At 36.6% G+C, this 25,674-nt stretch overlaps 2 protein-coding genes across 4 annotated transcripts in view; both read left to right on the top strand.

The window, feature by feature from the left end:
• The first annotated feature begins 2,532 nt into the window (after positions 1–2,532).
• On the top strand, positions 2,533–14,289 carry LOC127508834 (uncharacterized). Of its 3 annotated transcripts, XM_051887222.1 has the most exons (8): positions 2,533–2,650; positions 3,128–3,199; positions 6,663–6,847; positions 7,028–7,142; positions 7,393–7,670; positions 8,767–8,987; positions 12,042–12,201; positions 13,849–14,289. In XM_051887222.1, the coding sequence occupies exons 3-8, from the start codon at positions 6,664–6,666 to the stop codon at positions 13,980–13,982; spliced, it is 1,092 nt and encodes a 363-aa protein (XP_051743182.1). In that variant the 5' UTR covers positions 2,533–2,650; positions 3,128–3,199; position 6,663; the 3' UTR covers positions 13,983–14,289. The 3 variants fall into 3 exon arrangements, with proteins under 3 accessions (XP_051743182.1, XP_051743183.1, XP_051743181.1); XM_051887223.1 differs by lacking the exon at positions 2,533–2,650 and having other exon boundaries at positions 2,793–3,199; XM_051887221.1 differs by lacking the exons at positions 2,533–2,650; positions 3,128–3,199 and having other exon boundaries at positions 6,388–6,847.
• A 3,526-nt stretch (positions 14,290–17,815) lies between these two features.
• Positions 17,816–25,674, top strand: part of LOC127508754 (NLR family CARD domain-containing protein 3-like) — a 43,286-nt gene continuing 35,427 nt past the window's right edge. Inside the window, exons 1-2 of the mRNA XM_051887104.1 lie at positions 17,816–18,202; positions 25,541–25,630. Coding sequence (XP_051743064.1) covers positions 25,561–25,630 — 70 coding nt within the window. The 5' untranslated portion in view covers positions 17,816–18,202; positions 25,541–25,560. The remainder of the gene's footprint in view (positions 18,203–25,540; positions 25,631–25,674) is intronic.

Raw genomic sequence — 25,674 nt, 5'->3', positions numbered from 1 at the left:
ACTTAATTCTGTTGGAGTGAAGAGTAAAAATATGTACAATATGACACTACAATATACTATGATAAAAAAAAAAAAAAAACCATGTACAGTATCATTACTCAATTTGTAAAAATTCTACATCTTACCTCCACATATCGACATACAAGACATTGTTTCCTAACATTGAGTCCAGTATTGATACTTCCATATTTGGAACATCAGCTACCAGAAGCATCCAGTGATTGTCGCTCACATTGATTGGAAGGAAAATCCACTTCATTTGGGAGAACGCCACCTTAAAATAAAAGACATCAAGAAAAAAAAGTGACATACTGTTGAGATAACATTCACTTTCTTTCTATGCAACCCACTACAATGTAAATATGCGATTAAACTTTAATGCTAGGAGACTAAATGTCTATCATCAGCCATTGGTTAATAAATTACATTTCACTGGCCAGTGTTTGAATTAGATGCTAAGTCCAGTATAAGTTTAGCACAGATGTATTTTCACTTGCTTTGTCTTGAACACTGAGTGCTTGAAAGTTTTGCTCTGCACTATTTCAATTAATCTCAATGGATGCACAGAGTATTTGACTTACCGTAAAATCTGTGAATGTGCATGACTTGCTGTCGCTTAGTGTTCCTTTAAGTTTTATAATAAGAAAAAATAAAATGTATAACATATAATGAATGATTCCACCAAAACAGCTCGTCTTTGTAAAATGGCACATCTTTTTACATTAAAGGGATAGTTCACCCAAAAATGAAAATTCTGTCATCATTTACTCACCCTCATGTTGTTCCAAACTTGTATAAATTTCTTTCTTCTGCTGAACACAAAGGAAGATATTTTGATTAAAGTTTGTAACCAGGCAACCAGGGAAAAAAAACTACTATTGAAGTCAATGGTGCCCCAAAACTGTTCAGTTTAACACATTCCTCAAAATATCTTCCTTTGTGTTCAACAGAACAAAGAAATTTATAAAGGTTTGGAACAACTTGAGGGTGAATAAATGATGACAATTTTCATTTTTGGGTGAACTATCCCTTTAATGTAAAAAGATGTTATATTTTATATATATAAAATATAACATCTTTTTACATTAAAGGGATAGTTCACCCAAAAATGAAAATTGTATATATTGTATGTATATATATATATATATATATATATATATATATATATATATATATATACACACACACACACCTAAAACTCATTGTGCTCCTCAAACCATTCCTGAACCATTTTTGCTTTGTGGCAGGGCACATTATCCTGCTGAAAGAGGCCACAGCCACCAGGGAATACCGTTTCCATAAAAGGGTGTACATGGTCTGCAGCAATGCTTAGGTAGGTGGTACGTGTGGTAAGTGGTACATCCTCTGACAAATCTTCCACCTGCCAAACCGGACGACATGGCCCTTTTTCTTTTTTTCTTTTATCATTTGAATGAGTCAATGAATCTTTCATCAACCTGAGACACCACGCATCTAACCCGAGACACCAAGCATCTGGACTGAGACACCACACATCTAGACTGAGACACCAAGCATCTGGACTGAGACACCACACATCTAGACTGAGACACCAAGCATCTGGACTGAGACACCAAGCATCTAGACTGAGACACCAAGCATCTGGACTGAGACACCAAGCATCTAGACTGAGACACCAAGCATCTGGACTGAGACACCACACATCTGGACTGAGACACCAAGCATCTGGTCTGAGACACCAAGCATCTGGACTGAGACACCAAGCATCTGGACTGAGACACCAAGCATTTGGACTGAGACACCACACATCTGGACTGAGACACCAAGCATCTGGACTGAGACACTAAGCATTTGGACTGAGACACCACACATCTAGACTGAGACACCAAGCATCTGGACTGAGACACCAAGCATCTAGACTGAGACACCAAGCATCTGGACTGACACCAAGCATTTGGACTGAGACACCACACATCTGGACTGAGACACCAAGCATCTGGACTGAGACACCAAGCATCTGGACTGAGACACCAAGCATCTGGACTGAGACACCAAGCATCTGGACTGAGACACCAAGCATTTGGACTGAGACACCAAACATCTAGACTGAGACACCAAGCATCTAACCTGAGTCACCACGCAACATATAAAACATTACCAATTGCCAATATGTAATAACGTTTCAGTATACAGTTAAGATAAGTAACGTTAAAACAGCAGACACTTACAATCGCTGAAACACCAAACTACACAGACAGGTGTTTGAATCCTGTGAGCCGTAATTAGGACGTTCACTCTACAAATTAACTTTGTAAGTAATTATTTGATGACATTTGACCGTTCATGTTTGAAAAAAGAGAATATTAAACAAACCTTTAAGTAACCTAGATCGACGTCGTTTCTCTGGGGCTGTTTCGCGGTCTTTTCGGGGCATGTAAACGGCGCATGCTCATTGACCTTGCGAACAAGCCACGCCCTCGTGCTGTCGTCAGAATCGAAATCCCAAGTATTTAGTCTGAGCCGCTCCGCACAGCGCACTGTCAACGCGCGGACTCGTTACAGACGCTGGGCGGATTCACTGACCGGACGCGCCTTTTTCAACTGTCGTCTCTGAATCCTTCTCCTCACCGTGGAAAAGATGGAGCCGACAGGTCGATGAAGACTGAACTCGGTAAGAATAGTTAAAATATACTTTATTTGTACAGTTGTATCCAGTAACATTACCGTTAATTGCTTTGTTTGAATTTTTGTAATTTTTAAAATTGACTGTGGCCAAGTTACCTCTTCGGTGTCATTAGTGTTAACTTAGATTTGAGTGAAAATTAATTTGGCAACTAACCTTTTGAGTAAAACGCTATTTGGACAGAATTTCTTTATCTTTCTGGGAGGTGGGGTGATTTAAGAAGCTTTTAAAATAAGGTTTCAGATTTTCACTCCTTTCCAGTAAAATATCAGGCGAGATAAGCTTAGGCCTAACCTTACCTATTTTTTTCACTGAAGTTCTAGTTGTTTGAGATTTTTTTTTTTTTTTTGTTTACATTTGACAATTCTTCACCTCATGTAATGTTGTTTCAGATCATTATTCCATACTATATTAATTCATATTAAGATACTGTGTGTGTGTGTGTGTGTGTGTGTTCTGTTGCAGCTTACAGCTCATTCAAGTGCCACCAGTGTGTTTTTGAAGTATTTTGTCTTTCTATTTCTTCTTTCTTCTGAGGTAAGTAAGATTAAAAACTGTTTTAAACTTGATTTAGCTATTATTTAGCTATTTTGTCAAATACTGATCATGGTCCACAACTACAGCTTTTAATATGTAATAAATGTGTCATTTCAAAAGATTCATACAAGGTTAAAAGTTTAAAAACCTACTTTTTAGGCTGTTTTTTTAGGTTTGTGTTTGTTATTGGAAGCGAGATTTGCGTTACACATAACATTGTGGAAAGCAGTGATGGAGTGTACATGGTATACAAAGAATTTTCAGTTTTTGTTTAAAAGCCTACTTTTTAGGTTTACAACCTACTTTGCTGGTTTCACTTTCATGCATCGGGCAGTCCTTATTGTGGAGTCCTGCTGTATATTTATTTTTGAAAAGACAAATGTTTGTTCTTTTCCGCAACAATCTGTCTTTATGTTTCTGTAACATTTCTTTTAGATAAGATGAATAGAAAAACTGTTCCTGTCTCCAGCTCTACCTTAAGACGGAGGACCCATGTAGACGTAGATAAAAGACTTAAACAAATTAGGGATGACTACATAAATTTGACTGACTTTCAAGTGACAACAGAGAGGGACATTGTAGATGTCAATAGAGAGCTTTTTGAAGAAAGTCCAGACAATCCAACTTATTCAGACACTGCAACTGGACTAGTCTTTAGTGAGGAGGAAGGTGGCATGGATGTAGATGCAGACATACATGAGGGTTTCGTGATTGGCAGCTGTGATAGGCCGATTCAGACATCTGATTCAGAACATTCAGAAGATGAACGGCCTGAGACATTTTCACTCTCTGACAGTATTTCCAACTGGGCCATACACTTTGGCATTTCTTTGGTTGCTTTGACAGCACTATTGTGCATACTTCGCATTTGCCATCCTGATCTTCCAAAGGATGCTAGAACCCTCCTTAGGACTAAGACAAAGTACACTATTCTAGAAAGGGCTGGGGGACAATATCACTATTTTGGTATTCTGTCATCACTTAAGAATATGCTGTCTAAATACCTACACACACTGGCAGACGGATTCACTTTGAAGTTGCAAATAAACATAGATGGACTTCCTTTGTTCAAGAGCTCTAGTCTGCAACTGTGGCCCATCCTTGGTCTGCTACTGTGTGTTCCCATGAAAGAGCCAGTAGTGATAGGTTTGTTCTGTGGACCAAAGAAACCAAGCTCAGCAAAAGAGTTTCTTGGAGATTTTGTTGCCGAGTTACAACAGCTTGAGAAAGGTTTTGAAATAGAGGGTAAGACATTGAAGCTCGAAATGGACACAGTGATTTGTGACACACCAGCCAGGTCCTTTGTTAAAAACACCAAGAACCACAATGGCTACCATGGTTGTGACAAATGTTCTCAGCCTGGAAAATATATTAACAGACGCATGACATACCCATATACAGACTATGCTCTAAGGACAGATGATTCATTTGAAAACATGGTTGATGAGGGTCATCATCATGAGGGGCCACATCCATTTCATGGCAGCAGTGTTGGCATGGTTTCACAATTCCCTCTAGATTATATGCATTTGGTTTGTTTAGGTGTGGTTAGGCGCTTGTTGAATATTTGGCTCAGGGGTCCTCTGAATTTCAGAGTACCTGCAAACATAGCAGAAAGAATGTCTGCTAAACTAGTAGAAATGCGTTCCTATATTCCTGTGGAGTTTGCCCGAAAGCCCAGATCGCTGAGGGAATTAGATCGCTGGAAGGCCACTGAATTTAGGCAGTTTCTGCTGTACACCGGACCTGTAGTGTTGGGTACCTTTCTGGACCGAAATATGTACAGCAATTTCATGCTACTCTTCTCTGGTATTGCTATTTTAGTAAGTCCTAGACTATCCTGCCACACACAGTATGCTCACACCTTGCTTAGATCTTTTGTTTCTCACTTTGGTGAAATATATGGCAAAGATCAACTTGTTTATAATGTGCATGCTTTGGTTCATCTGGCAGATGAAGTACAACGACATGGTTGTCTTGACGCATTTTCTGCATTTCCCTATGAAAGTTACCTGAACAAGCTAAAAAGGCTTGTTAGAAAACCAGACTTTCCCCTTGCCCAAATTATTCGTCGATTGTCAGAGATGAGAATTACTGACACTCCTCTAAATGGTTAAAAAACAGCATTTTGTTGGGCCACTTGTAGATGGACTGTCAGTGAAAGCACAGTATGGTGAGATGGCATGTGACAAGTGGACGGTTAAAGTTTCAACCGGGGATAACGTGTTTGTCATTGGAAATGAGATTTGCATTATACATAACATTGTGGAATGCAGTGATGGAGTGTATGTAGTATACAAAGAATTTTCAGAGAAGTCTTTGTTCTTCACTTACCCATTCAATTCTGAATATCCGAATATCCATATCATTTCACAAACATCAGATACACTCAAGTGTGTTAAAGCTTCAGAGCTTGTCCAGAAATGTGTTGCTTTACCTCATAGGGATGGTTTTGTGGCCATACCCTTATTTCATACATTTTAGGAATGTCTCACGCTACAATGAGAAACAACAAAAACTCCACAGGTTAAAGGTTTAGTTCACCCAAAAATTTAAATCAATTTACTCATTTCATCATTTACTCACCCCCATGTTGTTTTCGTTTTTGGGTGAACTAGACCTTTAAGGATACAGAGGCTTATCAGCCTTTGCTTTTTTTTTCTTTTCTTTTTTTTATAATTGGCAGTTAAAGGGCAAAGGATGAAGGTATTTTTAGCTTGTAATTTTTTCCTAGGGAGAATGATAGTGGTAGTATTGATGGTAGTTTTAGTTGTAGCTCTTGTGTTCATATATTAGTAGCTCTTGTGTTCACATATTAGCAGTAGGAATTGATGCAGTTGCACATTAGTTTTGACTGGACAGGTGTTTATGCAAAATTAGGATCAGACACAGTGACAAAAGACATCACCATGCATCACCACAAACACTGCAGTCTGAAACTGAATAACAATTGTCTGTAAGTACTTTGTGTAGTAAGTTGCTTGTGTTCAAAGTCATTTTTATTTATACAGTACAGATTGTTTCAAAGTAACTTCGCAGTAAGTTGACAGTTCATTGTTGATTCAGTTGAGCTTAATAAGGCCACATTTAAACTGCAATTCCGATTTGTTGACCATATCCGATTTTTATTGGATGACCAGTTTACGTCTTCTTTTTAAAAGTGACCCACATGCAATTACACTATGCACTTGGTGACAAAAGGTAGATGTACTGACCCAGAAAACCTTAGGCTGAAAAGAAAGTAAAAACAGCGTGATCAGCAAAACATTGGGTCTCATTCACTAACAGTTCTTCTCACAGAAACTTTCCAGCTAATTCACAACACATTCATACGCCACAACAATAACTGATTGATAATGATGGCTATAGAATTTATTTTATTAATAACAATTGTTTCAGAACTTCTTGAAACAAAAAAGTTATATTTCTGTGTTGCTGTTTGTTTCTTTCCTTCTCGGTTAAGGATGTTTCACTTAATCGAGTTCCTGATCAACAAAACGGTAGCAGTGGTGCCACAAACGTGGTGCAGAGATGGAGTTGTCTATTGGCCAAACTACAGAAATGATGAAAGAGTAAACAGGGCAGTGAAAAATTCGGAGGAGCCTGGACCTGACTGGAAAACATATGATGTCAGAGTTATTAAAACATGTATGCTATTTATTTATTTTTTAAAATGACTATTGCAAGCAAATATCAAAATATTTTGCCCTTATATAATTGAAAAAAAATCCTTTTAATCAGTCTCATACTGTTCTGTTGTGTATAATGTTCTTTTTTGCTCTGATAATTTGAAACTACTGAAATTTAACACATATATTTAATTTTAAGATGACTACTTTGAGGCACAACGACTCTTAAAGAAATCTCTGATGTGTAACACATCAGATCTACAGTCTGAAGAGGAAGAGGAGGAGATTAGACCAAAGAGAAGGCCAAAGCCAATGTTAGTATATATCCTTTATATTCTACATTAACTTTTTGGCCTCTATATTTTCTCAAAAACAATTTAGTATAAAAATCAGAATACTCTTAACACAACTACAACAGGATTGCCATGACATTCTCAATCAATTACACTAATTTACAACTTAAGTTCTTAGGCCATTGAAAATGTTTATGTAATTATTAATAAGAGCAGATCAAGTTGTAATTTTCAACCCTGATTGTTGTATTTTTTTCAACCCACTTTATAGTCATTTCTTTGGAGACACAGATGATGACAGTGAGGAGGAAGGTCATCCTCATAAAAAGAGAGCCAGGGGTCCAGCCAAACTCTTAACCGAACCACCAGCTCCTGTTATATCAACACCACCTTTTATCCCAAGTAGCGGCACAGCTGCTCCTCCTCCACTCACTTCACCACCTCACTGTGCACAGAGACCAGCAGAAGAGCAAACCCCTTCTACAAGAAAGGTCTACAGACCAACCTGGCGGGGGGGAAGATGTGGATCAGACAGTATCACCTGCTCTGGTGAGCAATACCTCATCAGATATAAGACTCAAATAGTGTTTATTTTGTCAACTATTTTTTACATTTTAGTCTTAGTCCTGTCAAATTTACTTTTTAGCTTTTATTATATTTAGTCAACCTTATCCTGTTTTGGTTTAGTCATTTTTAGTCGACTAAACGTCAGGGCATTTTAATCTAGTTTTAGTCAATGAAAACTTTTAAGCAAAAGGTCACAATTATTTTGCTAAACATTGTAATTGTTATTATTTGAGAAATTTATTTTTACATTTCATCAGAATTATTGCACTTTTTCCTAACAGCACAAATCAAGAGAATGTTGAATCGTACCCATGGTTTATTTTACCTCATCTAGCGTGCTGATTTATTACAGGCTATTTATCATATAAATTAACACGCTTCCTTAGCAAAACTGGCAAAACAAGAAACTTACTGCAAAAATTAATACAGTGAAATCCCTAATATCAATACCAATAATTTTTAAATATATAAATGATAACAGCATTATATAAAATAACAGCAAAAAAAGACTTTTTATAAGCCCATTTATTCAGAAACCACAATCGAAAACAATATAGTGGAAATCCATGTTTGTATTTATTTATTACAGTTCATCGCTGAGAAGATAAATTGTGAAGGAACACAGACTGGCTGAATGATACTTTTATTTGAGTATAAAATCTCAATGGTTTTCATTCTGGTGTTATGCAGCACGTTTGAGCGTCACAAGAACCAATGAGGTTCATTCTCGTGTTACGCATCACTTTGAGCTTCAGCAAGAACCAATGAGGTTCATTTTCGTGTTACGCATCATGCTTGAGCTTCCCTTAAGAACAAATGACATTCATTCCCGTGTGTTACACAGCACGTTTGAGCTTCCTCAAGAGGTTTGTTCTCGCGCATTAAGCAGGTTCGGTTGAACTTAAAAAAAAGTCTAAATTCAATTCTTTGAGGCCACTTTTTAAAAAAATTAACTTTCTCTTTCCATCTGTTAAGTGGAATGTGCCTTAATGAGTTGTCCAATGCAGAATGAATTTATATGTTCCACATGTTTTTTATTTCTTCTTTTTTTTTTTTTTCTTCTTTTTTTTTTTTACAGCTGCAGAAGTCTACATTATGAGTTTACTGGAATTAGTAAAACATCAGCAGGAGCAAATAATTGCTAAAGTAAATTATTTGATGAGCAAGTTGAACCCAGCAGGCCAAGACATGGAAATGCCTGACAACCCAGTAGATTTTCCATTAACATCAATGGAGGAAGTGGAGAATTTTGAGGAGTGGCTCAGAAATCCCGCAAATAATCAAATAAAGTTGAGTGTGGTGAGTTTTTTTTTTTTTTTTCCTCCCAATCTCATTACACTGAAAATTTACATTACATTCTAGCATTTTTAATTTTTTTTACAGTGCATGCTAATCTTAGGGAGTGAAAAACGCATGCTGTGTTATTTGTAATGTGATAAATTATCTTTATCAGCCCTTTTAGAAATGTTTAATGGTCTTTCAGCCAATCAGAAAGTCATATTATGTCTATTAAATACACTGTACATTGAGCAGTTTTAGGTTTGCTCTTAAATGAACCTGGATAGCTATCACCTCTCTCTTAGCATTACACAGTAGTAGTCTGATTTAAAGGTGTAGTGACAAAGGGAGCAAACCCTAATTTTGGCTCAAAGCTTGAAACTTCGTGCACACTGGGACGGTTATCGCGCAAGCTTATCGCAAACATTTTTCATGACAGTTTTCAGCGCGTCTTTGTGTTCATACCCAAGCAATTTTCACTGGCGATGTGCCGAGGGAACATTCACTCCTTGACAGTAGAGGGGCTTATTGAAAAATAGAAATACCCTGGTACACAAGGTTGCAATGCGCATCTTTATGCTTCTGACACTCACTTTTCACACAGAAGATGAGAGCCAGTATTTACCTGCCTGCCAAAACCATTCACACACTTTTTGCTTACTGGCAAACAGAACATGGATATTTCAAGCAGCAGCAGTAGGAGTGTCAGGGAGTCACCACAGTCACCACCCACTACAGTCACCAGATCCTAATCACCTGATTACGTTCACCTGTCAGCGATCATCAGCCAGCAATATATACCTGCACTCCTTCTGTTCACTCGCTGTCTGGTCTCAACCTTACCATGTTGTTTCGCCTGACCCACTTACCTGTTGATTACTTACCTGTTGTTCATGTGATCTCCCCCGCTGATGTTCTCCACCATCTCCACACTCCTTAGCTCTCTCCGGATCCCCTGGGAAGACACTATCAGACTCAGATAAGCCACGCAAGACTTTCCCGCTCCCCGCTCGCTTACCTGGACTGTCCTCTTGCCTGTGTTGTCTCAGTCGTTGTTTAATAAACCTGCTGTTATTTGTACGGCTTACCTCAGAGTCCCTTGTCTATCTGCTGACAAGGAGCTCCAGCGATGAAGAAATTATTATTCTGTTGAATGAGGAAAGACGACAGAAAAGACGCAGATATTGGATACATCCCATAGTTAAGAGAAGAGGAGAACATGGGGAAATCTATCTACTGATTCTTCTTCGTTGTCGTCTTCATAGGTATCAATGTGTGCTCGGCAAGACCGTTTTGTGCTTGAGCATCACCAAGTCGCGTTTTACTGTAACTTCAGTAGTAACTTGTGCCTGGCGTTTTGCACGTTGGTGTGCACACTCACATTAGCGCCCTTTGTTTAGTCACAAGACATTAAACATTGGCGATAAACGCGCACAATAATCGCCCTGGTGTGCACGAGCCTTAAGGTTACACTACCAGATGGTCCCATTAAAGGATTAGTCCACTTTTAAATACACTTTTCCTGATAATTTACTCACCCCCATGTCATCCAAGATGTTCATGTCTTTCTTTCGTCAGTCGAAAAGAAATGAAGGTTTTTGAGGAAAACATTCCAGGATTTTTCTCCATATAGTGCATTTCATTGGCTACCAACAGGTTGAAGGTCCAAATGTCAGTTTCAGTGCAGCTTCAAAGAGCTTTAAACGATACCAGATGAGGAATAAGAGTCTAATCTAGAGAAACGATCGGTCATTTATGGAAAAAAATACAACCGTTTATGCTTTATAAACAAAATATCGACTTGAACGTACTTTCCGCTTCCGCATTCTTCATAACGCTTACGCTGAATGTTCTACGCCTTCCCTATTCAACTTACAGAAAAAAACGGAACTGGGGCTGCGTTCGTTCCGTAGGTAGAATAGGGAAGGCGTAGAACTCTCTAGATTAGACTCTTATTCCTCATCTGGTATTGTTTAAAGCTCTTTGAAGCTGCACTGAAACTGACATTTGGACCTTCAACCTGTTGGTAGCCAATGAAATGCACTATATGGAGAAAAATCCTGGAATGTTTTCCTCAAAAACCTTCATTTCTTTTCGACCGACGAAAGAAAGACATGAACATCTTGGATGACATGGGGGTGAGTAAATTTATCAGAAAAAGTGTATTTGAAAGTGGACTAATCCTTTAAGCAATTTGGGCAAACTGTAACATGTATTTTTGAGTGCAGTTTTCCCAAAACTGTCAATATATATGCTGTTATATACACTAAACATTAAATATATGAAAAAAAAAATGTAATTAACACTGGACATTTATTTCTCTCTGTTAAAGTGTTAGTTCACCCAAAAATTAAAATGTCATTAATTTATCCCCCTCATGTCGTTCCATACCCGTAAGATCTTCGTTCATCTTCAGAACACAAATTAAGATATTTTTGTTGAAATCCGATGGCTCATTGAGGCCTGCATTCACAGCAATGACATTTCCTCTCTCAAGATCCATTAATGTACTAAAAAAATATTTAAATCAGTTCATGTGAGTACAGTGGTTCAATCTTATTATAAAGAGACAAGAACACTTTCAATTTCCGATTTCAAAACACTGCTTTGGAGCTTTACGATTCGTATCAGTGACTCGGAGTGACAATGTCACGTCATTTCAGTAGTTTAGCCATTTGATAGGAGATCCAAGTCACTGATTTGATTCGTAAAGATCCAAAGCAGTGTTTTGAAATCGGTCCATCACTATATTGTTAAAGTCGTTTTTTTTTTTTTTCGGTGCACAATAATTCTCATTGCTTTATAATATTAAGATTGAACCATTGAACTCACATTAAATATGTTTTTAGTACCTTTATGGATCTTGAGAGAGGAAATGTCATTGCTGTGAATGCAGGCCTCACTGAGCCATCGGATTTAATCAAAATATCTTAATTTGTGTTCTGAAGATAAATGAAGGCCTTACGGGTGTAGAACAACATAAGGGTGAGTAATAAATGACAGAATTTTTTTTATTTTTGGGTGAACTAACCCTTTAATATATAAGAAATTGACAGGATTTTTGTTACATTTTAGATTTCTTCTCTTGCAACTATTGGGGGCCATGACACAAAACATGTCACATGGAACATCCTTTCCCGCATGTTCCGTGATGATGTTGGGAGGAGGATCAACTGGAAGGGTGTGAATGGTAAAAAAGCATTCAACCAGATGGAGTCCAAGAAGTTCCTCCTGTGTAAGTAAATGTAATAAATATTTCCAGTATCTGCATGACTCGTCATAGACATAAACATAAACTTAATCCGGTGCACACAACTCTTCCACTTCCATTATGCTGTGCCACATGGCCTCGCCCACTTTGTTGCGTGTTCCCGGGGGCGTGTTTTGCAGGGTTTATGATGTCACCAACCCGTTGTAGTCCAAACCGGTCGTTTTTGTAGGCATTAAACTGCCATAACTTTAAAAAACAATATCTCCGTTTGCAATAAACTTTCAGCGCTGTAACTTTGCAGATACTATTTATGCTCAAGCAGCAACATTACACACTAACTAAAGTTAAATTAAAATCACATTGAACCACCCCTTTAAAAAAAATTAAGACAACTTACTAACTTAGCGTATGACTTTTAATTATAAACAAGCCCGAAATACACCAGGACTTTTATTTCAAAAATCTACACAATTGCAGGCTGATCCTTAAGATTCTTACAACCGTCTTAAACATTTTTATATATATTATATATATATTTTTATATATAAAGGCCATAAAGTAGACATTGTCATAATTCATTAGCAATCGTTAATCATTAATTGAGAATCACTTTGTAGCAGCCTGAAGCGCTTTTGTGTGAGCATGTAGGACGCACAACAGTACCGTCTTGTGACACTGCAACATGCAACGCTCTTTGTGAAATATCCACCGCATCTCTGCAGGGCCCGTGGGAATGTCAGTTCTGACACACACATAACGAGCAGGTACGAAACATGTAGGGCGAGGGGAGATTTTCCACTAGTTAATCAATTGCGGATGGTTTCATTATCTTTCATTATCTTTATCTTATTGGATACAAAAGTCTGAGAGGATAAAAGTAATAAAAGCATAAATGTGTCTCCAAATATACTTTGGCCGTTAATATACCTGGGCGGCCCGTTCAAGTAAAGTCTATGGGTGTGTCTCAGTCAGCTCCCTAGTTCAGTAGTCAGGGCACTGATCAGGGAGTCGGCCACATTCATTTACATGATATACTGATTTACGACTTAGAAAGCTAGGGAGCAGATTGAGACGCAGGGTATGTGTGGGAAGCACTGTGATGGAATAGGTTGGTTGTGTTGCCAGTCTTGTTTTTCACCGTCCGACGATATATTTTACAGATCGTTTTAATCTGCGCCTGGTTGCTTTTCAAATAACCAAACCACTTCCGTATAACTGAATCCGTGCTACCTTTTTGTCGCCAATTTCATAATTTTTGTATAATAACTTGAGGTTCGTTTCACTTTCGTCGCTGTTTCCACTCATTTTTGTCGTCCTTGTGTCGAGTTTTCTTTGCAAAGTGCTGTAGGAAATTGACTTAGTTCTTTGACGTGAACGTTTAAAGCTGCATGCTGATTGGCTGTTGTCGCATATTTCTGCTGTATGATTGGCTCTTATATTAATCCATATCGAGTAAAAATGCCTAGAGCTTCTCATTGTTATCGACATATATTTTATCGTGATTCGATATGATAACGTTTATCGGCAGCCCTACGCTAGAGCACCAAAAGTTATTATAATGTCAGATTGTACACTTGTGTTTTAAAGGCAGTGGTTATGTGTATTCTTTTTAAAAAGCTGGTAGCTTCAATGTGAATTTTTTTTAAATGAAAATCTGCTTGTGTATTATAGGTGCTGTGAGAAAGAGCCATGCATCACGTGCCGCCACAGATGATGAAATTGTAAAACACACAATACGGTGGTTCAGCCTGGCAGCTGATAGGGGAAGCTCAAGGAACCGCCCCACTGTGAGCACCCAACAGTAGAGTTTTTCCAGAGTTTTATTGTTAACTTCAGTTTTGAAGTGTTCATTTAAAATTGCAACAGTTACAATAAAATGAAAGTACAAGATTACTATTTTAAATAAATGTTTTTTTTATTCTTTTTGTTTCTATTCAAATAATATGTTTCTATTTTTCTATTCAAAGAATATAAAAAAAAAAATCCAGTTTCTGCAAAAAAAAAAAAAAAAAGCAGTACAACTGTTAACAAAAAAATGTTGCTCAAATATTTACTCTTCTTAATGTTGTAAAGTCTTATTTTTCATTAAATAAAAATGTTTCTGGTACAATTTATGGTTGCATTTCATTTTCTGTAATAATTCTATTCAATGCCTATTAATGTACATAAATAATTAAACTATAAAAATAGTAATGGTAATTACAGACTGTGAAAACATTTTACAGACTATTTTTATAGTTTTATTGTAACTGGCTAAAGTTGTGAATGATTTCATCATGTTTTATTAATATTAATAAATAACATTAAATATTCAAGCTTTTATAGAGCATAGTCTATCTGATGTTGGTCCATTTAGATTTTAAATATTTCTGTGTAGCCAGTTTTGGCCAGAATACTAGTTGGAGAGTGATCTGAAAGGTATCCAGACCAAATGACCCACTTCATTAACGGGTCCAGATCGGATCCGCGGCGGATCAGCTGCTTCATTAACGGGTCCAGATCGGATCCGCAGCGGATCAGCTGCTTCATAAACGGGTCCAGATCGGATCCGCGGCGGATGAACTACCTTATCGGCGGACACGGGGCGGGTCTGCCCCGGATCTGATCTGGATCCACAATCCTTATCTGTTCCGGATCCGCTGCGCTGTGCAAGTGGACTCCGTTCCGGACCCGTTTTGCGGATACATTCCAGAGCTTGTGATACCTCCGGGGCGGATCCGTTACAAACTATATCACTTACTTTAAAACTTTTACTTAAGTAACATTCCAAACTGTGACTTTAACTTCTACCAAAGTCATTTTCTGGTAAGATATCTATACTTTTACTCAAGTATGGTTTTCGAGTATTTATACACCACTGGGTGTTTGTACACTGATTTTATTTTTAAACCCAGGATAAATGCAGGCCGAGCGAATGTAGAAACACCTAGTGGTGCAAGAGGGGTGTGTGCACCAGAGGCACATGTGTCTGCTGAAATGAATGTGTGATTATGATTTTATGAACTTTAGAGTAGAGTCATATAACTCACGTGGGCTGCACTGGGACAGTGTTGGTGACAAAGCGCAATGCATTGTTACTGACAGCTTCTGGAGAACGCAGACATTGTACGTATACAAGAGACTTTTTTATCAAAATAGGATCTAGACACTTAATTCTGTTAATGATGATTTTTATGGTGTGGGAGAATCTACGACTGATTTAAGTATGGAACAATGTATTTGTGTTTTTACAATGGGGTTATGATTCTTATGCTTGGTGACACACAAGACAAGGAAGTTTGATTTAAACTTTAAAAATATCAAGTAAACAAGAACAAAATTACAAATTACAAGCAGAAGCACAAATAAATAAATAGAAAGGTTTTCAGGTCAGTATTCAGGTACAGCAGTGCTACAGAAATTAAATACTTTAAATGTTTCATCATTTAAATTAAATACAGATTAATCCTTACAATTGAAGTTAGATAAGTTATTCTGTCAGGAGCAGTGAGGGTTTTTTCTGCTATCTTTGTGTTTGAATAACAATATTTGATATCAAGTTTATTAGGTTACGGATCAAATAGTGGTACACATCTGACTTTCTAACTGTTTCCGTTCACTTAAGATAACAGACTGTGTTTATGAGGATACTCACGAGACAGGCATTTTGACATAATTTTGTGTTTAGAAATGCTGCTAGTATGAGCACACAGAAGACCTTCTCTCAGGGAGCGCGCAAGTTCTGAATGGATTAAAATAGCTTGAATTGGCAAGTCATGCAAATTAAAAACTTTAGTAACAATAAACTTCAGTAACAATGCAACTCTGGTCCGATTGGACAAATGACAGTTCTGTCCCGAAACGTGAGCGAAGGTCCTGTTTCGCAGCGTGCTGCTCACTAGTACAGACGCCCTGTGCTGATGTGAATCCATTTGCACATTTTGAAAGAGAGAGAGACCTGGTAGAGCTGAATCACTCTCACCATTTGTGAAACGTACTCCACTTTACAGCTCAAATAATACACAAGTCTTAACAGAAACATTCATGTAAGCTTATTTATAAAATGTCAAGCTTCACTTTTCTGCTTTTACAGTAAATCCTCCATAAATTGGCCCCATTCATGGTAAGTGCCTCATCAGTTTTACTTTTATTTAATTTATTATTATTATCATTTGTCATATACTCCCTGTGTGTTTGTGCACTTTGGTGTTTCCTGTCTTGCTCTGTTTTGTAGTTCTTTGTAGTCTTTCATGTTGATTAGTCTCCACAGGTGTTTCTCATTAACCACACCCCCTTGTTCTCTTGTTTAGCTAGTCTTCTCTGTGTATTTATAGTGCTTGTGTTTTATCAGTCGTTGAATGTATGTATGTGGTCGAATGAGATCCTCATGTTTCCTAGTACTGTCATTAAATGTTTCTGCACTTAGATCCGCTTCCCTGCCTGCTCATTTCACACCCATCGATACATTAATATTATTGCTTTTCTTACTGTATCTTTAATTTTTTCCTGCAGACACTCTTCTTAGAAAAATAGATTCATTAAAACACCAGCAGTGACAGCAGCTAAACCTCTGTTCATTCTCATTAAGAACCTGTAGACACACTAACTAGTTTATTGTCTGTCATAAGTGAAGCTGGTAATGCTGTTGTTGTTTAATCCTCCTCTGCTGAGATCTTCAGAGATTCAATGTCTTCTTTTATCTGCAGTTGATTTCATGAGTCAGTTGTAGTTCTTGTGTTTCTGTGTGTGAAGGTGTGTATAAAAGACATTCTTCACACTTCTTCATATCTCACAGCTCATCCTGAAAACCAGTTTCACTTGTTTTACTGAAATGGTCTGATGAAATGGCTTGTTTTTTATCTAGTTTCCTCAGTTTGTTTTCATGTATGTGGTGAAGCAGGAAGCATCGAATGGATCTGAGACCGTGAGAGATCTGGCAAGTACTTTTTATCATTTTATTTAAAGCCATAACTTATGATTACTTATAAACCAAACAAGTAAATATAGAGCTAAAAAGAATAATCTTGTGATTGTCAGTGGCGATTTCATTATTTTCTTTCTTTACTGGATGAACTGGCTGGTGAATTGAAGGAATTTGAAACTCCACCAGTCAAGAATAAAGAAGCTCCACAGCTTCACAGTGTAGAAAGTCCTCACTTTTGAGAAACTGAAACCTGGCCAGGCGACGTAAATGATAGATGTGTTGATTTTCCCGCCTTAAGAGGTGATGTATGTGTAAGGGGACATTTCTGTTAAAAGCAGAGCTATGATCCACGAAAAGCATCCGCACATGAGAGAGAGATGAGGGAACAGAGCGAGGCTGGTGGCGCGAGTGATAATGACGAGAGAGGACCAGGCCTAGACTTTATGTTTTATTATGTTTGTGTGGCAGACGTCCGTGAGGATCTGCTGGCATTTTACTTTTGTTTTGTTGTTTGTTTGTTTTATATATTAAACTTTGTAAATGTTCGCCTGTTCCAGCCTCCTTCTTCCCACGTAAACGAACTGTGTTACAGTTCCCTTTTCTCTGATCCAGATGTGAAAGAGCAGAGAGCAAAATGTGGTTAATAGCATAATCTGTAGATCTATTAGTCCTGTATGCAAACTGAGAGGAACAAATATAAGCTCTGAACAGTTATACTTCATTACTACAGAAGTGAGTGCCATAGGACGATAATCGCTCAGAGAGACAGGACAAGTTAGTTTTATTTTTATTTTATAATTGTTATTAGAATTATTTTAATATACACCAATACACAAATTGATTTAAAGTCTTGTCTTGTTCACATCTCTGATCAGTCTGATGTTATACAGTCATTGACTGTTTGATACACATTTAGTGTCCAAAACTAGTTCTAGAAAAGTTCAGGACTGTTTCCTGAGAATGAATCTTTCTGAATAACAAAGTTCAGAGTGAGTGTGTGTGTTGACATCTGACTGTCATTCTTCTCATTCTCTCGTCTCGTCCTGCTCGTTCTGCAGAAGTGAAAGAAAATCCAGAGCTGCTGTTCAACGTGACAGTTCAGAGGAAACACAAAGATCTGAGGTGAGTGTTTCATCTTTCTTTAGTTGTTTTCATGTGTGTGTGTTATGATGTGTCATTGGTCACTTCTGAGACTTTACAGTTTCTTTAATTGCTTTAGTGCAGTTTTCACAAGCAGTTGGTACATTTTCAAAACTCTTAGTACTAATATCACGACAGATCATCAAAAGTACACTTTTTTAACATTTCAGCATATTTTCAATTGTGTTAATACAATACACAAAATCACAAAGTATCCTTTTCACTACACAAAATAAGTGTTTCATCTATATAAATGTTTAATTCACAGTAACTGCCTTGCATAATGCTATTACTATCAAACTTTTGATCTGCATTTGTTTTAAAAGTTGCATTGTTCGTTCAGTTTAATACATTTGTCTATTATTTAATCCATGTGATCTTAATGGTTAATCAATGAATCATTTGGTACATCTCTAGATTTCTAGTGTGTTTCAAAGTGTGTGTGTGTGTGTGTGTGTGTGTGTGTGTGTGTGTGTGTGTGTGTGTGTGTGCGTGCGTGCAGGGACGTGCACAGACATTTTGGGAGGCAGGGGCTCAAGTGGAAAAAATGGCACTTCTCATAATTATTTATTTAAAAAAAATAATAAACCCTTAAATATATTAAGACAACTCTAAATATATTAAGACAACTCTGACTTCCTTACCAATTTATTTTAATTCCCTCACACTCACACAATTGTTTCATACTCCACAGATTTCTACAAAATAATCAGTTCACACAGAGTCTTCTTTAGTGTTCACTAGGTTTACCACAAGAGCAGGAAACAGCAAAGGAAATTATGCCACAATGCATGTTTTCTATTACTATTTTCAAGTAGCTATATATTTAGAATAAATGACTGCACCAAGAAGAGGGACATAGTTTCACTAATAATTTGTTCATTTTTGCACAAATCAATAAATCGTTTTAATTATTTTTGTGTTATTGGAATACTTCTTTCATGTAGTGGACAATTTTAAGATTCTGGTCTATTGTTGCTTTAAAGGTGCCCTAGAATTGAAAATTGAATTTACCTCGGCATAGTTAAATAATTAGAGTTCAGTACATGGAAATGACATACAGTGAGTCTCAAACACCATTGTTTCCTCCTTCTTATGTAAATTTGATTTGTGCAAAAGACCTCTGAAGAACAGGTGAATCTCAACATAACACTGACTGTGACGCAACAGTCGGTATCAATACTATGTATGCCCCCAATATTTGCATATACCAGCCCATGTTCAAGGCATTAGACAAGGGCAGGTAGTATTAACGTCTGGATGTGCACAGCAGAATCATCAGACTAGGTAAGCGAGCAAATAGCGAAAAATGGCAGATGGAGCAATAATAACCGACATGATCCATGATATCATGATATTTTTAGTGATATTTGTAAATTGTCTTTCTAAATGTTTCGTTAGCATGTTGCCGATGTACTGTTAAATGTGGTTAAAGTTACCATCGTTTATTACTGTATTCACGGAGACAAGACTGTCGTTATTTTCATTATTAAACACTTGCAGTCTGTATAATTCATAAACACAACTTCATTCTTTATAAATCTCTCCAACAGTGTGTAATGTTAGCTTTAGCCCCGTTAGCCACGGAGCATAGGCTACTATCAAACTCATTCAGAATCGAATGTAAACATCTAAATAAATACCATACTTACATGATCTGATATGCTGCATGACGAGCACTTTGTAAAGATCCATTTTGAGGGTTATATTAGCTGTGTGAACTTTGTTTATGCAATGTATTATAGAGTCGTGAGCTTGGGGGCGGGGAGCGCGAGGATTTAAAGGGACACGCACAGAATCGGCGCATTTTTAATTATGCCCCAAAACAGGCAGTTAAAAAATTGAATAATAAAAAAATCTAGGGGGTATTTTGAGCTGAAACTTCACAGACACATTCAGGGGACACCTTAGACTTATATTACATCTTGTGAAAAAGGGTTCTTGTCACATCCACGCCTGCCCGGACTCCGTTTCCCAGAATCCTCCTGTTCCGCACTCCTGTTTGCACTTCCCTCATCAGTCTTCCCGCCATCTCCCCGGATTCCCAGCACCTGTTGTCCTCGTCAGCACTCCCTTTAAGTTGGACTCACTCCCTGCACTCCTGGTCCGTTATATTGTTAGCCTTCTGTGTGTTAGTGTTGTTTCTGCTCCTACGTTCATTAAAGACCCTTACTTTGTGGATTTCCGTGTATTGCCTGATCCCTGCAGCACCACACGTAACAGTTCTAGGGCACCTTTAATGTCTTCTTTTACTCTAATGGAAAGAACTTAACCCTAACCCTACACATTTAGATGGAGTTTGTTTTAAGCCTACTACCATCTGTGTTTTCATCTGTCGAATTCTTCTAAATTAACCAAAACAAGCTAATCTGCATATTTAAACACATCAAGAGTTTTTTCCCCTGAAATGTTTTAATTACATTATATATTATAATAAATGCCTGCAGAGGGCGCCAAAAGCCTGCTGATTTTTGTTGTTAGCACAGCACGATCAAAGCCAACCACCATAATTAAAAATATATTATTAGTTAAATAATAATATTCTGACACTTTTTTTTATAGAAATGCTACAGCCACTGTAATTTCTTATATGAATATATGGACATCAAATATGCAAAGACAGAGCGAGGGTTTAAACTTTTATTGATGTATTATCCTGTGTAAGCGTAGATTTAAGAATAGCATTATGTGATGCTGTATTATGGTTTTTAAATAGTTTTAATAAATCGTGCATCCTTAGAAAACTGTCTAATAATACAGTTCATGGATGCTCCTCTTCTGGTATTGACAGCCCTGCAGATATCTTTACCATGGTTCAAAACGCAACGCATTAAAATAATTGAAATTATAATATGACATAAATTGCATTTGTATCAAATCAGGCAGATGTGTTGCTGGTGGTCAAACTATTAACGCGACGTTAAACTTATAAATAATCTCACCCTTAAATAGTTTCACAATAGTTTCACAAATTTCACATGTTTGTGAACATACTTAGGCTCCCTGAAAGAAATGCATGGGATGGATCCATCTAGGGCTTTTTTTCTGTTTTGTTTCTCACCACCAGACAGCAGTTGTATTTTCCCAGGAATAGTTGTCACAAGTTTTCAGCCAGCAGCAAACATGAGGTGGGTTCGGGAAATAATGGTGTGTCGCGGAGGGAGGGCAGCTGAACTCGACAAAGCCGACCTGATATATAGCTTTTTTTTTATTCATTAAATATATTTTTGACAGGGAAGCTGTGCGTAAACAGGAATATATATGCATTTTTTAAAAAAAAGAAGAAGAAAAAAACATCCCAGAAAAAAGGACGCCAAATAAAAAACTCTGCACAAAGCAGAATGTGGTAAGAAGGACGAGGCCGAGGGCCGTGAGAAACTTGAGACTGGTGTGGCACACAGCTGATACCTATTAACACTTGCCCTGTTCTCACAGCCCTCGTCCTCGTCCTCAACGCCACACAGTAATTAGGAGTTTATTGAGGCAAAAGTCATATTGAACCATAATCTAAAATCTCAAAATTATTTATGCAGTTGTAACTGCGGTGAAAATGCTTTCATGCTACATCTGAGCTTCATTAAAAACACTGTAAATAATAAATCTAAATGCACTTCAGATGCTGCTTTTGTTTCTTCTGCAGTGCAAACATGGATTTTGTTGATACTAATTTAATTTGATTTATAACAAATCAATGTCTTGTTATTCTAATTGCATTTATTGAATACATGTAATACTTTAAATGAAAGGGACTCGTACATTAACATTTGCCAACAACATCAAATCATTTGTCACTTTGAGAAGGGCAGTTTCAGTGCTATGCAGACCTAAACCAGACTGAAATTGATCACGTTGTTTTCATTTAAAAATGGCAAAAGTTGATTGAGAACCACCTTTTCCATTACAAAAAGGGCAATTTTGAGATCAGTCTATAATTACTGAACACTGAGTCCAGACTTAAAATAGGATAGGACCAAGTTCAGGTACAGTTTTTATCGAGCTTTATTTACACATTTTGATTTTCAATACTTTGAACTTTAATCTTCTAAATGTCCATTCAGTAAAACAGATAAAACAATTTAGTAGCTGTTGTGCTTCTAATTAAATATTTAGCAATTATCTCAAAAGAAAATAATCAATTGTGATTCATTAAATATAATTTAAAAAAAAAAACTGATGTGGCAGAATTAATATTAAAGTCATTTAATGTGTTAGTCCAGTGATTTTCATCTATCAAATGTAAGAAATGTTATTTTCATTAGTGTTTATTGACATATCTGGCTGATGTAGGTTGAGGTTCGTCATTTATCGAGCCAGATCAGCCTTAGAAATAATACATTTACAAAATTCATAAATGTACAGCACATTTACACAATCCGATTCGTAAATTCAAAACACAATTCATAAATACACAAGTAAAAGCATAAATATTTCCCCAAATCCTTACACCTAAATAAATCTAAAATGTTTACACAAATATGTATATATCAAGTTCTTGAATTAATTTCCATCACACATTTATGAATGATGTTACATGTATTTATGGATCGTTGAATATGCATTTGTGAATCATCACAAGTGTGTGGACTGCTTTGAATTTGTGTGAGGTATTTTTGAGACCTTCCTGGCAGGTTAAGATTCATAAATATCTTTTTTGGAGGATGTTCTGTTTAGCCAATTGCAGTGAGCTTTTAATCCACCAATCAAAATGCTCCTTACTGAACAGACCCAAGAAGATCAACGCTGCGTACTGTGCATTGTCACGACATTTTAATGGGTACTCTTTTTTTTTTTTTTTTTTTTTTAGCACCTGATTACAACTTCTACAAAATCACGTTTTGATTTAAATCATTCACACAAAATACAGCTGCCCTGTCTTATACACCAAAGCTGCACATACCCTGTTTATCCTGATCAATCTGTAATGTTATTAAACAAGTGTTAAATGTCCAGATATTTCATTTAATAACAATAATTATTTAATAGGGCTGGGACAAAAAAAAAAAAAAAAAAAAATCGATTCACTATCGCGGATTTATTTTATTTTTTTTTACGATTTTGGAGTTGTTGTTTTTTTTTTTTACTTCAGTATTGATATTAATTCAAATTATATTGCTTTATTTTAGCCCTTGCATATACACAAGGACACACATTACCCACTTTTGTTCAAACAGGGCAAAATGTGTTGTTATCTGAGTGTTACGTGATCTAATATCCCTTTCGAGATACATGAGAAAGCAATGAGATTACCCACGCTTCAATGAATGAAAAACTCAACAAGTCAAATGAATTAATTAAAAAGCGTGTCAGATATCAGTGCTGAGAGAGTATAAGACTGCATGATTAATCTCAATTCAAACACCCACGTGATCTTATTCTTAAATGACAACAATTATTCATCTGTCTAATAAACCTTGGACAAAATCATTAAATAAAACTGATGAAGACTTCAACCAGTTTTAGGGATTGCCAGTGGGGGACTAGTTCACCACAGATGTCCGGTTAGAAACATGAAGAAGCAGCATGAAAGTTCTTTGTTGTTTGCTTTATTTCACCACCTTAATTCCACAGCGTGAATAAACTCTGAGCACATAAGTGCAAGTACATTTGAGTGAGTATGTGTGTGGTCTGAAACAAAGCATAGAATGAAAACAATTAACAATGATAGAATATAACACAAAATAGAATAAGCACACAATATTAAATAAACTAAATGAATTCACATGAGAAATAAAATATGAACAATTCCATGAACAATAATCAGCATTCAGAACCAATCAAATCATTATCATATGCCCTTTAAACAACGAATATAAAAAAAAAAACATATAAATTCAGGATACTCAAATGGATAATACATCTTTAACATCACACTGGTGCTGAACCAGAGGGAGCAGCTGTTATAGGTGTTAAACAGTCTTTTCAACATCATACTTTCATTATTTCTGTGATACAATAGTTCAAATTATCATACAAGTACTGGTTTAAAAGTTTATAGTTCAAATATAACTGATGTCTACAGTAGCGATCAAAATGACGTCTCAAATAATGACAGTATCAGTTACATTGTTTTGCCACTAGGTGGCGACAGTAGACTGAAAAATACCCTTAGGTGGTGGTATCTGTTTTTAATGCCTGATCAAAAGTTACCGCAAACCTGATACTACTACTACTAATAACAACACAACACATTACATAATTGTTGTTATTAAATGAAATATCTGGACATTTAACGCTTGTTTAATAACATTACAGATTGATCAGAATAAACAGGGTATGTGCAGCTTTGGTGTATAAGACAGGGTATCTGTATTTTGTGTGAATGATATAAATCAAAATTGTAATTAGGTGCTGAAAAAAAAAAAAAAAGAGTACCCATTAAAATGTCTATATATATATATAGGACCCGATCATGGAACAATGCACAGTACAAGAGCGTTTTGATTGGTGGATTAAAAGCTCACTGTGATTGGCTAAACAGAACATCCTCCAAAAAAAGATATTTATGAATGTTATCCTGCCAGGAAGGTCTCAAAAATACCTCACAAAAATTCAAAGCAGTCCACACACTTGTGACGATTCACAAATGCAGATTCAACGATCCATAAATACATGTAACATCATTCATAAATGTGTGATGGAAATTAATTCAAGAACTAGATATATACATATTTGTGTAAACATTTTACATTTATTTAGGTGTGAGCATTTGGGGAAATATTTATGCTTTTACTTGTGTATTTATGAATTTTGTTTTGAATTTACGAATCAGATTTAGTGAATGTGAGTTGTGCTGTACATTTATGAATTTTATTTTGTAAACGTATTATTTCTGAGGCAGATCTGGCTCCATAGTCATTAATGGACACATGATGATGGGCTGGAGCAGGAGCTGAATCTGGAGGCTGAAGACAAACAACTGATGTTAGTGGAGTGAGATTCATGTTTTACAGTGCAGAGTTACAGTGTGATTCCTGCTGACCTGACTGAAGCAGCGTTACTACAAGGTTAAGACATAAGTTAGGTGTGTGTCAGGATAAAGACATGAGTCTATGTTCAAGACTTAAACTGTGAGAGTGTCTGAGTCCTGAACATTGCCAGCAAACCAATAACTAATAGAGTTGTGTAGCTAAATAACACTCAAACTAAATATTTAGTTTGACCTCTACAAGTAATCAACATTTTCTGAAGGTTCAACACCTGCTTTCACTGACTATTTGAAAAAAATATTATTTATTTATTTTCAAATAGTACCTTTTATTTTTTTTGAAAGTGCCTGGTAAAAGTGGATTTATTGTAAAGCTTTTTCTTCGTGTCCAACAGCAGTGAGTGAGTGAAGGACCATGACATCTGCTGAACAGCATTATGACACACAAGATGAGATGGAAGAAGAAAAGCTGAAACACAAGGAAGGTAATAAAGGAAAGACAATATCAGTATAATATTAAAGTTTTCAT

Source organism: Ctenopharyngodon idella, chromosome 3 (genome assembly GCF_019924925.1).
Source record: "Ctenopharyngodon idella isolate HZGC_01 chromosome 3, HZGC01, whole genome shotgun sequence".
In the NCBI taxonomy this organism is placed as follows: domain Eukaryota; kingdom Metazoa; phylum Chordata; class Actinopteri; order Cypriniformes; family Xenocyprididae; genus Ctenopharyngodon; species Ctenopharyngodon idella.
This window is presented reverse-complemented; position numbering and strand designations above follow the sequence as displayed.